General features: G+C 44.9%; 1 protein-coding gene across 5 annotated transcripts; it reads right to left on the bottom strand.

Moving 5' to 3' along the window:
• Positions 1 to 1,688: 1,688 nt before the first annotated feature.
• Positions 1,689 to 11,685, bottom strand: LIG4 (DNA ligase 4). Of its 5 annotated transcripts, none has more exons than XM_073349443.2 (2): positions 11,549 to 11,685; positions 1,689 to 5,641 (listed from the first exon to the last, which is right to left on the bottom strand). In XM_073349443.2, the coding sequence occupies exon 2, from the start codon at positions 5,622 to 5,624 to the stop codon at positions 2,883 to 2,885; it is 2,742 nt and encodes a 913-aa protein (XP_073205544.1). In that variant the 5' UTR covers positions 5,625 to 5,641; positions 11,549 to 11,685; the 3' UTR covers positions 1,689 to 2,882. The 5 variants fall into 5 exon arrangements, with proteins under 5 accessions (XP_073205544.1, XP_073205536.1, XP_073205564.1 ...); XM_073349435.1 differs by having other exon boundaries at positions 11,528 to 11,685; XM_073349463.2 differs by lacking the exon at positions 11,549 to 11,685 and adding an exon at positions 11,432 to 11,487.
• Between the last annotated feature and the right edge of the window lie 1,917 nt (positions 11,686 to 13,602).

The raw sequence follows: 13,602 nt of genomic DNA on the forward strand, positions 1-13,602 counted from the left end.
TGGGATTAAGGCAAAAGATTTTTCTTGAAAGACAGATTAAAAATTGCTTATGTCTTATGTATATCTATTTTCTGCTAGTATACAATTTTTCCATTTTAATAAATCCATTGTCTTTTAGTATTTTTCATGCACAAAAACAATGGATTCATGTATTCTACAATTTAATGATTCACCTGGTAAAGTACATTATAACAAAAATAGGTGTTTGTTTATTTTAAAAAACTAAATGGACTAAAGAATAATTTGTGAAGTTAGCCCTTCAAGTTTATACTAATAAAAAGGAAGTAAAAATGAGAAGCTTGCTTTCTTTCCATTTGGCCTTTGATATAGTGTTCCTGTTAGGATATAGATATTCAGGCCTGTCTGTAAAGGCCTTTACGCTAAGAGTTTAGGTGTATTCTTATCAGTCTGAGGCCTTGTTCTTAGGCTAAGGCCTTTGGCTAAGCAGCAGAGGCAGCCATAAGCTGGGAAGCGACAGGTCACCTCCTCACATTCCAAACTAGTCACACTGAAATAAGGCGCTATTGGGCTGTTAGGAATACAATCCTGTCCCGATAATGTTTATCACCTCCAGAGAAAGGGAAGTGCCTAGAAAATGTAAAAGGAAACTTAGGTTGATAGCATCCTGTCTGGCAAGAACTCACTTATCAATAGCTGGGATGTGAAATCCTCATTTCTGTGTTTGTGAAAACCTGGATTTGTGCTGGAAATGGCCCACCTGATGATCACTTTAGATAAGCTATTACCAGCAGGACAGTGGGGTGGGAGGAGGTATTGTTTCATATTCTCTGTGTATATATAAAGTCTGCTGCAGTTTCCATGGTATGCATCCGATGAAGTGAGCTGTAGCTCACGAAAGCTCATGCTCAAATAAATTGGTTAGTCTCTAAGGTGCCACAAGTACTCCTTTTCTTTTTGCAAAAACAGACTAACACGGCTGTTACTCTGAAACCTGTTCTATCACTGTAGTCCCCATTTCCCCATTGTTTGTCTGTATAATCTCTGTCTGGTTCTGTGATTGTTTCTGTCTGCTGTATAATTAATTTTGCTGGGTGTAAACTAATTAAGGTGGCAGGATATAATTGATTACATAATCATGTTACAATATGTTAGGATTGGTTAGTTAAATTTCAGGAAAATGATTTGTTAAGGTATAGCTCAGCAGAACTCAAGTTTTACTGTATAGTCTACAATCAGGAAGTGGGTGTGTGTGTGTGGGGGGAATGGGAACAGGGAATTGGGGTGAGGAAATTGGAATCATGTTTGGCTAAGGGCAGGAATGGGAACAGGGACACAGGTGTAAGGCTCTGTGGTGTCAGAGCTGGGAAGGGGGACACTAAGGAAGGAAACTGGAATCATGCTCGCTGGAAGTTCACCCCAATAAACATCAAATTGTTTGCACCTTTGGACTTCGGGTATTGTTGCTCTCTGTTCATGCGAGGAGGACCAGGGAAGTACGTGGGTTAAGGAATAAGTCCCCTAACAGTTCCTAATTATTTATGTAACTGTTCTTGAAAAATCCATATAGTAAAATACTGTTATGTGGCACCTGATCATGATTCCATCAAAGTTAATGGCTAAAGTCTTATTTACATTAATAGGGCAGGACCAGCCACTAAATGTTCACGTATTCCCCCTCCCGCAATTAGAGAAGTATTTTCCCATTAAAATAACATTTCAGACTGGAATAAAAAATATAGATCTTTATTTCAATCATTCAATACAAAGTCTTGATTAAAACTGAAGTGTATTTGGAAATAAAATGCTATATATTACTGAACACCTTAAAGTAACCCATATATCATCACTTATAGAAAGGTAAGCTGAAATCAGGGGAGAAATCCTGACTTCACTGAGGTCAATAGGCAATTTGGCATTGACTTTTATGGGGCCAGGATTTCACTCAAGTTTTTAAATATGTGTATATTTTCAATATACAAGTTACTCTGATATTTTATTCACCCTTCAACTAAATCTTTGGATCTGGGCCTACAATGTCCACTCACACAGTAGCACTTACACAAGTAGTCTTATTGAAATTGAAGTGTTACTCAACATGAATAAGGGTTGCAAACTGGGTCCTTTAAGTACAAAAATAACTACAGCTGTGATACAATGAAGGAATGGCAAATTTCAAAGCTAATTTCAAATTTTAGAGCATATACAAATTTTTTTTTAAAATGGTAGCTATGACTATACAGATATAATTGATGTTATGTTTAACACTTCATGGAAATTCTACAGATCTGTTTTAAAAAATTGAAAAAAATCCTTAAAATACATGAAACTCACTTTCTCTAAATTTACACACAGCATAGATTCTAAAAGTTTTCAAACATATGTTGAATATCTACTTCAGAATGTTAAGATTTATATAGTACTATCATTCAATTATTAATGTAGAGCTGTATAAAACATTTAACTGTGTTAATGCTTTGGTTTAAGAGGCTTTTACTAATTGCTTTATTCAATAGCATACTCTCTTTAAATATTATTGATTTAAAAGTTCAAACGCACACCTCAGAAAGATCAAAGGGTATAAAATAGTCAGTATTTAAATAAAGGCAAGTGTTGTCAGTAGAACAAGGTTAACTTCATAGCTATAAATAAAACAATCTCCTATGGGAGATCTTTGTAAAACACAAAACATGTAATTATTTCTTTTAGCACTGGACATTTCCTCCCACAGTGTAATGTAGTCTGAAGTCTTTCCCTCCTTCCCCAGCATAGGAGATGCTATCTTTCCTTTTCCAATATATAAAAATTAGAGCTACTCTTTAACCACAGGCTAGGTATACACCTGGAAACATGCAGAAGGTGGATTTAAGATTTGGTGAGATCCAAGTTCATCAGAATGCCTTTACTTCTAGTTAAAACCTGCTTTAAATTAGGTATGGATTTTCATTCTGTAACTTCCCCTCCTTTATTGACTCTGTTACCCACCGCTCAGATAGGATTTTAAATTTTTTCTCAAATGTTCTCCTAAGTGTTTTTATCTCTTTTACATGGGTATGATCTTCTCCCATAATTACATGGGACACACCCTCCTTTAGCTGAGAGACTATTTCTGCTCCATGAAAACGGAGCTCCAACGCCCTAATTGATAGCATTGTTCCATGGGTCTTGGTACTGGGGTCATTAACTACAGCATAAAGGTCCAGATAAATGGTATTTTGCCTGAACATACTGAGTGGAGAGCTATTCCACAGATAACGTTCTTCTAAGTCAGCAATCATGTCCAGAGGTATCTTCTCATCATTTTTATTATTAATTCTTGAGAATACTTCCTTTAGTTGGGTCACCTCTGTATCTGCTGTGTAGCTGTCACCATAACAATCATACTCACATGCAAAATGTTGTTTTGTGTCTGGAGACATGTGAATCATGACGGCCGGCTGCCATGGTACAAATATTTTCGCTTCAAAACACTGTAAAAGCCACTCTGCTCTCACAACATCATGCTTGTTGGAAGATATAATATTTTTTACTCTGACATTCTCAATTCCTGCAATAACACAGTAAGTGTCTGGTCCAGGGTTTTGTACCACATTACCACCACTTTCTGCTATTTTACTTTCCAGTTCAGATTTTGAATGGTTTTCTGTTCCAGTCATAACACAAAACTCAAGGTCTTCAAATATATTAGAAATCTTATTTACATTGGAAAGATCAGGGGCTTTAAAATGATCCATTATTCCAATTATTTTCTTTACCTTTGGTACAGTTTTCCGTTTCTTTTCTTGTGGTTCATCATCACCCACATCAAGGTGCTTAGATGCTAGCTTCCCTGATGCTTTACCTCTGAGCTGTTCTAAGAAATCCAAAGTCATACATTCATGCCACTCTTTGTCCTCTCTTATTTTCTCAATTCGAGGGAATCGCAAAGTGCAATCAGTTTTGTACATATCACTACTAACAATCTCCGCTGCCTTAATCTGAACTATGATTGAGTTACAAGGCTCGATGTAAACTTCAGGCTTCTCAGTTCCACATAAAATATTACAAGGAGGATCTCTTTTATGGTAAGGCTTCCAGTGTTTGGCCAATTTCAAACCAAGATCGTATAGCTCCTTCATAGTGTAACCAGAACCAACACGACAAATAGAATGAAAGACAGATGGTTTTTCACCAGGAGGGGAAGTCTCAGCAACAGCACACAAAAAATGAGACATCATGCCACCACGCAAACCTTTTCCCCAGTAACCACCAATAATTAATAGGTCTAGCTCATCCATGAGCCCATTGACATACTCTGGTTTGATTTTTAACCAGCCTTCCCCACGTTTGTCTGGCTTGTAAAGGGACATAGGATCTTTTATCATGATTCCTTCTTCTCTGTTATCTATTGCTTCATTCAGAGCATCAACTACTTCTTTCCTGGTGCTAGCCTGTGTTTTATGCACTATGTGTATTCTGCCTGTTATTGGTGTAAACAGCTCATTTAGAATCTCATATCTTTTGCTTAGTATCTCGTGACCTAACTTCTGATCATTAACCATTAATACATCAAACACACAAAAGCATGTCTGCAGATCAGAATCATCTACCATTCTTTTTATGTCAAATTTGTTTCCCTTCTGCATAAAAGTTTGTGTATTGGGATTGTAGGCCATCATTTCACCATCAAGAATGCAGTTTTGTATATTACTTTTAAACACATTATGAATAAATGGAGTTAATGAACCTTCGAGGGGAGAAGCACCAAACTGCTGAGTATAATCAAACCCATTACGGGAGAAATACTTGTATACATCTCCATCTTTGTGCATCTGCATACGTTCACCATCTAGTTTAGTTTCTATGTAGAAACTCTGGTGATTCATTTGTTTCTCAATTTGCTGGACATTAGCAATAGCAGCAAGCATAGGTTTAAAGGCTGAAAACAACATGGTGGAAACATCACTGAGTGATACAGAAGGGTCATGCAGCTGTCTGCAAACTTTCTCCAGGTCAGTTGTGACATTGTATAACTCAGTAGCATCAGAATGGAAAAGGGAAAATATGGTTTGCTGACTAACACCAAGTTTTAGATCCTTTATAATCATCCGGATCAGCCACTTTTGTTCAAGTGCTGAGCTCTGAGTTATTAACTGAAGAAGATTTTTCTTTACTAGGTCCTTCCTTTTGGTATCATTATTACTAGCAACTGAATCCAGCAGCTCATTCACCTGTTGTATGGTCAGTCTGCCTTGTTTTGGGCACCTCGGTTTCAATACAAAATAGGCAATCATTGCAAAGTCTCCAGCATCTCCATGTGAGCCAGTAGGTGTTCTATAATTTAAAAGTTTTAGGGCATCTTTTCCTTCTTTGGGTAAATTGAGCAGTTCAATATAGAGCTTAGCAAGCATGGTTTCTTTAATTCCATAAGCCATTCTCTCTCTTTCCAATTGCGGAAGAATAAGTCGCATTGCTGGATAAAAAGAGTCTGTGACATCTTTCTCTTTTTTATGAAGAGCATCATGAAATTTCCTCCATGAATCTAAAAATTCCTTAAAATACTTGGTTTTCTCTGGCCGGGATTTACATTTCTGTATTCGTTCTAAAATTGAACATAGATCTGCAAAAGGAACTACTGATGCCACCGATCGTTTAGGGGAAGATTGTGAAGTAGGTGTGGAAGACATCAGGATTCACTTTTTCACTATAAAAAAAGCAAAACAAAAATATTTCAAGTGAAAGAAAACATACCACCAAATTGCCCTATTTCTCAAAAGAATTAGGCACATTTTTAAAAATTACTTTTGTGTAGAACAATCATTAGATATTGCTACACTTAGTTTAACTACCATCATCATCATAATCTATATTACAACACCACCCCATAACCCCAACTGAAATCAGGGCCCCCTTGTGCTAGACTCTGTGGGGAAAAAAAATATATAGATATATACACACAGTAAATCCCTGAAGAGAATACATTTTACATTGACAATACAGTGAAAAGATGGAAAAAGGAAATATTATCCTATTTTTACTGATGGGCATCAGGAGATTACAGGTAAAATGTTTGAAAGTGCCTAAGTGATTTAATATCATAAGTGCCTTTATCAAAAGTTACTAAGGCTTGGTCTATACCTAAAACATAGGTCAACATAGCTACATCGCTCAGGGCTATCAAAAAATTTCATGCTCTCTTTGACATAGTTAGAATGACCTAACTCCCACTGCAGAAGCAGCTAGGTTGATGGAAGAATTTTTCCATCAACCTACCTACCACCTCTCGAGAGGGAGAATTTCCTACAGCAATAGAAAAACCTCTCATGACACTGAAGTGAGTGTCAACACTACAGCGGTATAACTGCAGCATTTACAGCTGTGCTGCCATTGCACTTGTAGTGTAGACATATCCTGAGGCACTTAGGAACATAAGTCCCATTAACCAAGGACATACAGAAGTCTGTGGCAGACCTCCAAATTGATCCAAGATCTCTTACCACCCAGCCTTAGCCCCAAACCATCCTCTCTTCTATCCAGACTCCCGTACTTGAGAGGAAATCTTGTATCATATAATAGGACTGTCTATCACATTGAATCATTTCTTATTTTCAATTAAACTGAGGTATCAGATGGTTCAAGGGACAGTAATGGATTACACAGTCTTACATCTCTGTGACAGATTTAAATATAGTGCAGTTCAGTAGTACATGATTAGATGGTTCTTAGGTAGTTACTATTGCTCAAGTTGAGGTGTGGCTAAAAGCCACAGCCCAACAGAAAATGATGCATCCTGCCAAGTTTGGCACCCAAGCCCCCTAATTCCATCACCTAAAACCCAACTTTGGAGAAGGGGAGACAGAAATCTGCATGTCCACTCCCTGCTCTGTATTTTTCAAAGTGCCAAGATGTGCTAGGTTCTGTTATTTTTGGGGACACTAATAGCAGTTAAAGATGTTATTTATTTGGGGAGTGGAATTTGGACTCTGGCACTTTATTCTTTACTTCTTCTAGTGGACAAGTGGCTAGGGAGTTGGAGCACTACAATCACACATTATTAAAATTAAACACATATACACACACCCCAGTCTGTTGGGTGTATATGCCTATTGTCTCTGGTCTTACACTGTGGCTACATCTATATCAGTGGCTCTCAAACTTTTTTACTGGTGACTCCTTTCACATAGCAAGCCTCTGAGTGTGACCCCTCTTATAAATTAAGAACACTTTTCAATATATTTAACAACATAATAAATGCTGGAGGCAGAGCGGGGTTTAGGGTGGAAGCTGACAGCTCATGACCCCCATGTAATAACCTTGCGACCCCCTGAGGGGGCCTGTAGCCAGACAGCCAGCCCCCCCCCCCCCCCCAGACCAGCATTGCTGGAAACACAGGAGGAAGCAGGAACAGGGCACTTAACATATATTCCAGCACAGCCTTTGAAGCTGTGAAAGCACAGGTGTGCTGCTACAATGTGCCTCTGGGAGCAGATACAAGGATTAAGCTCACAGCAGGCAGAGGCCCTGTGACAGACATGGCTCTTAGCCCCTACTAAATAGCGTGATGCACACACACCAACATCCTAGGTGGGAAAATATTTACCCTGATAAAAGAAATGTCCAGTAGTCAAAACTTATTGTTTCTCTCCTTTGCAAGTGTAAACTACTCTTGCGAAAGCTGGCGTCGCCCAGACAGACCAGCCTCAATTTGGCATAAGAAAGGAGAAAGAGAATAAAGGAGTACAGAGGTATAAGTAGGGGACCTACAGCACCATGATTTTTGAGTGCTTTTCACTATCTATCTGCTGGTCAGAAAAGTGACAGCCTCCCAAGGCTTCTGCAGCTAAGAGGGTCCCTACGCCTTGTCCCTTATTCGTCTTTCCGCGGAATTGAGTGACCGATCCTGGCTTGGCATCGCTGGAATCGAGAGATGCAAGGAGGGTAAGAAGCACCCACACCTGATCTCCTACCTTTAGCGTACACCTATTTTGAAATAGAGCTCTATACTTTGTTTTCTTTCTTTGGGATTGTGGCTTCAGTTTTGTAACTTGTTTGTGTGTGTAACATCTCTACATTTAAATAAGTAGGCACTAGCAATTTTGTAACCACATGATTAGAATCTAGCTTAATAAATTTTGGTAACCATTTATGCATAAGCTTGACTTGTTTTCTCTGGTTTACTGTAAAGCAGCCAACACAATTAAAGAACCTCAGCCATTTTGGCTCTAAAGCCTGGCCATTAGGTGAGAGTCCTAAGAGCCTAGCGTTGAGTTGTGCCGCCTCCACGGGGCAAACTCTTGGGGCACCTGTCAGTCAATCCTGGCTGCCCGCTGCGAAGGAGCTCTGAGCTCTAGCAGTTAAAGTCACGGGTGTGGAGAGGCTCTTAGTGCTGCCATTGGGGCACCTGTCAGTCAGTATTGACTGCCCGCTGCGAAGGAGCTCTGAGCTCTAGCAGTTAAAGTCACGGGTGGTTAGGACCTTGGGGCATCCGTCAGCCTAGCCTGGGCTGCCCGCCGCGAAGGGACAGTGCGTCCTAGCGGTTAAAGTCACGGATGGTATAAACGGGCATAGCTGGCACCTCACCAAACATCCTTGGCCGTCGGCTAACAGGGCCCGACGCCGTTTGAGAACCCCTGATCTACACAGCAATGTAAGCCTAGTGTTAGTGGGACCTGAGTCAGCTGACCTGTGTCAGGGAACCTGGGCCTTGTGCATCGACATTGCATTTTAACCGTAAATTAAGAAGTTTCTGACTCATGCTCAAACCTAGGGCTCTGGCATCCACACTGAGTGCGCAGACCCAAGTCATAGTATCCAGAACCTCCCCTCCCCAGTATCGACACTCTAGCCCTAGGAACACATGCATTGTGGGAAAACTCTACTGCCCATTCTGTTTCCTAACTGTGGTGGTGCTGCTATTGATGGGACTCCTGCCCATAAGGAGCACGAGTACATAAACCACATAATTAGCTCCTTTGGTGGCTGTGTCAGTAGACCAACTGCAGTTTGAGAAGGCTTGATATTGAACTATCATCTAACCTGAGAACTGGGTTCTCTAGCTCTAGGTTGAGTCATACTGGCATGAAAATCCCCACGTACACCTGTTCTGAGTATAAATAGGACATCAGTCTCCAGACCCCTGTCAACTATTAAAGTGAAACTTTGCAATTCTTAATTTTTCAAACTGGATGTTCAATGAAGGTGTGTTTATTCATTCATTCATTCCTGTTTGTTTGAAGTTTGACTTAAAAATGAAGGTATCAGAGGAAAAAGACACCCCTCTCCCCACCAAGCCTGGCTGCTGCCGACTGCACAACAGTTAAGTGCATCCCCAGGGCTTGGGGTGCAGTGTTCTCCAGCTCCCCGTGGGGATCCCTTATCCCTGACCCCTTTGTACCCCAGGAGGTTGGAGGGAAGTTTTGGGGCTGTTTCCCACCTATCACCCTGACAGTGCATGCAGCCTGGGTGTCCCTACACACCTCCCCAGGGAAGGCAAGGAAAGCCCAGGAGCAAGGGCCAAAGAGCAGAATGGGGAACAAGCACTGCCCTGCAGAGAGGGGGAGCAGTAGACCTTCTGGCTCACTGCAGCTCAGAGAGGGATGACCCCCAACATCCCAGCAGTCAAGACCTGCCTCCCTTCTGCCAATTTTGTTCCCTACTTCAGGCAAGCTACATACTTCAGAGAGGAGCTGAAGCTGCAGGCACCACTGCAGGCAAGTTTTGGGGCTGGCACCCTAAGGAAGGCTGAGGGAGCACTGGAGCAAGGGCCAGAGAGCAAAGCAGTAACCATCTGCTGCCCTGCAAGGGAGGGAAAGCGGAAGAACTCCAAGCTCAGCCTGGCCCGGGGAGGGATGAGCCCCAGCACCCTGGAGGCTGACTCCCACTTTGAAACTTTGCTCCCTGCCCCGGGCAAGTTCCACACAGCAGAGAAGAGGAGATGGAGGGAAGAGAAGGAAGGGAGAGCAGACGTGGCCAGGCAGTAAGGGTGCTTCTGCCCCGCTGTGCTGGCTACCTGCAGCGCAGCCACTCTGCTGCCAGGAACCACAGGATACACCTGGAGGACTCCCGAGATCTGAGTCGAGCCAGGGACACATGTACATAGAAAACCAATAGGGCTTGGACCCTAGGTCCCGACTTAACATGGGCTCGGACCCTCCAACCCCGCAAGGTCCTGGGTCCGAGCTCTAGGTTACCACAATTGCAGTGTGCACACGGGGAGTTTTGCTTAAGCCCAGGCTCAGACCCAGACTTAATCTGTTGTGTGGACGTAACCTGAGAATCTTTGGACAAGAACCACCTTCTGTGTTGCGTGTCCAGCACTTAGCACCTTGGGGCCCAATCCACCGCAACGCAAATCAATAATAATTAGCCAGGCTTGCAAGGTCTTACATTCAGGTTGATGTATACAGTGTTGTTATAGCGGTGTTGGTACCAGAATATTAGAGAGACAAGGTGTGTGAGATAACATAATTTACTGGACTAGCTTACGTTGATAAGAGACAAGCTTTTGAGCTTACACAGACTTGAAGAAGAGCTCTGAGTAAACGTCCCTCTCTCACCAACAGAAGTTGGTCCCATAAAGATATTACACAAACACAAGCAGAAATGCTATCAAGCTGAGTGGGTGAGGTAACGCTGCATCCAATCAATTTCAAAATGTCCTAGGCCTCAGTGACCAGAATCCTCTGGATTTGGGGGGAAATGAGGGACACACAACACCCACTGCCCTCTAGCTTTTAGCACAGACAGGGCTTAAATCAAAAGTTGTCTGCCAAGCGAACAACCAGAGGCTGGCATCATTAACACTTCCCAGCACAACAATCGCCCACCCCAGCTCTGCTCATGCATCCGATGAAGTGAGCGGTCGCTCACGAAAGCTGAGGCTCCAATAAATTGGTTAGTCTCTCAGGTGCCACGAGTCCTCCTGCTCTTTTTTGCGGATACAGACTAACAGGGCTGCTGCTCTGAAACCGACAGACTCTGACACCCTGAGTTACTGCAAACAAGAATACAATGATAACACCACTGGCGGGAGGGGAGGGTGCACACAGAGCCCCTGCCCCGGGGGGAGGGGCGAGATGGCGGACCTGGCATAGGGGGGGTGTCAAGGGGACCCCCTCCCAGTTGTGGGGTTCTTGGTAGGGGCGGAACCACAGGGCTCCTACCAAAGGGGCGACTCGGACGGGGGGGGGGGGGGGGAGGAGGGGGGAATCCCGGCCCTCGCGGGGGATGGGAAGGCGAGGCGGGGGGGGGAGGGAGGGGGGCTTCAACCGACACAGCCCAGGCTCGTGCCACCCAGCGGCCAGTATGGGTAACGCGGCTGCGTCACAACGGCCCCAGCACAGCCCCCGGCCCCAGCGGGGAGCGGAGCAAGAAGCGCCGGGGCCAGGGAAGCGCAGATCCCGACCCGCCGCCGCTTCAGCCCAACTCACCCACCACCACGGCCAGCAACGAGCCCAGCTCCTACCCCACCACACGTCACTAGGGCGCCACGCACCACCCCGGAAACTCGTTCATCGGAGCCGCCCATTCAGAAGACGGGGGGGGGGGGACGCCAGGTCGAGGTCCCCTCCCCGCGCGCAGTGGTTCAGACCTGGCCGGGACGAGCTCTTACACCCTCCTCTGCCCCCGAGGGTTGGTTCAGCCCAGGAAGAAAGGGACGTTCGACCTCCCTCTGCCCGTCCTACGCAAGGAGTTCGTTCTCCTATTATCAAGTCGGGGGCGGTGCCAGAGTGATGCCCCTTAACCCCGGAAGCGGAAGCGGTGGTGATTTCGTTCCCGGAAGCGGCGGTGGCTGAAGTTGCAAGTCCCGGCTTTGGCCTGAGCGAGCGCGGAGTGGGGGCGAGCTCCGGCGGCGGAGGAGAATGAGGCGCGGGGGCCCCGCCGAGCCCGATTTCAGCCTGGGAGCGGTCCCGGCAGCGCGGCGCGTCTGAGCAAGTGAGAGAGACACACGCGGGGAGGCGCGGGGAGCTGCTGGGAGGGGGGCGACGCGGGGGGTCTTCCTGCTGCTGGGGAGCCCCCGGCCCCTCCCCCGCGCCTGTCACTGGAGGAGGGAGGCTCCGGCTCTCCCGCTCCCCCCCCCCGGGGCTGTTGGGTGCCTGGTGGTGGGCGGGCGCCTGCCGAGACCCGCCGATCGGAGCCCAGCGAGGCTCCCCCGCGCGGACCCAGCACCACCCCTCCCCCGGGCTCCGCTGGTGACTCGGTCGGGGCCGCCGTGGCTGAGCCGCGCTGGGTCGGTAGCTGAGGCTTCGCAGCCCCTGTGCGGCGGGGCGGGGCCGGGCCAGTGTCTCGGCCGCAGGGCAGTTCGGTCCCCGTTCCGCTCCCGCCCACGTGAGGCTCGGTCGGGATCCTTCTCCTGGGCCAGAAGGATGCGGAGTCACCAGATAACTCCGCTCTCCCTGCCTCTGTGCGCCGACTGGAGCGTCACCCCGGGGAAACCCGCAAGAGACCGGGAGGAAGCGTGTAGACAGAGCGTGTGTGAGAGGGGGGCACGGCAGGAGAGAGGAGGAAAAGCAGCGGGACACAAGGTGCTTTTCCCGGATGTATGAAATCTATCTATCGATCGATCTATTATTAAGGAAAGATTGAGAAATTGATCAAAAGTCAGGTGTGTAGGTCAGTTTAGTTGACACCCTATTTCACTAAATAGTTGGGTAATTACTGATTTGTGCTGCATTTATACTTTAAATATTCTTAAGTTATTTCTTTTCACTTATGTTTTAAGGTAGCCGATTTCACAAGATCCTGACATTTATTGTACGGCTTAATTTTAATAAACTATCCAACGCATACACTACTTACTATACCAGTGGTTCCCAAACTTGTTCTGCTGCTTGTGCAGGGGAAGCCCCTGGCGGGCTGTGCCGGTTTGTTTACCTGCTGCGGCCGCAGGTTCGGCCGATTGCGGCTCCCAGTGGCCGCGGTTCGCTGCTCCAGGCCAACGGGAGCTGTTGGAAGCGGTGGCCAGTGGGTCCCTCAGCCCATGCTGCTTGCAGCAGCTCCCGTTTCCCTGCACAAGCGGTGGAACAAGTTTGGGAACCACTGGACTATATAAATTTTATGGTATGTAATTTGTTCAAAGCTTCAGATGTATTGGAGTTTTCTCCCCCTCAGTAAAACAAAATAGTATTTATATGTTTGAGAACTTCTGGCATACAAGAATTGAGGTTGATGGACAGAGCAGTAGAGTGTTAAGAAACTAATTTGCAGCAGGGAAGTAAGTAGATCTAATTTGGCTTTTTGACTTTCTTGCAGGTACCCAATATCTCAGACATATTTTCTATTTGCGTTACTAAACTCTTAGACATTACTACTTCTAGCCAAGAACAGTTGGCTTCAGGAAACTCATAACATATTCACAAAGATATTGTTTTGAAGACTCATTAAGGATTATTGATTTTGAGGTCTGCATGTCAGTCAGCTGAGATTTCCATAACAAAAAAGTGAATTTTAGATACTTGTTTTATTGTTCCTGTTACCCCAGGCTCTGTTTTGGCCAATGTAATAGAATGTGTGTGTTGTGTAAAAATTTCAAATATTAAATTGTTTTAAGAATTTTTTGGTAAAGTAAGATGTTTAACCCTTGTCATAGTTTTCCAAGAGAAACAATGTACTATTACAGGGATCAGCAACCTTTGGCACGTGGCCCACCAGGGTAAGACCTCTGGC

Source organism: Lepidochelys kempii, chromosome 1, assembly GCF_965140285.1.
Source record: "Lepidochelys kempii isolate rLepKem1 chromosome 1, rLepKem1.hap1, whole genome shotgun sequence".
Lineage (NCBI taxonomy): Eukaryota > Metazoa > Chordata > Testudines > Cheloniidae > Lepidochelys > Lepidochelys kempii.

Coding starts and splice junctions, on each gene's coding strand:
- LIG4 (XM_073349443.2), bottom strand. CDS start 5,624: ATGTCTTCCACACCTACTTCACAATCTTCCCCTAAACGATCGGTGGCA.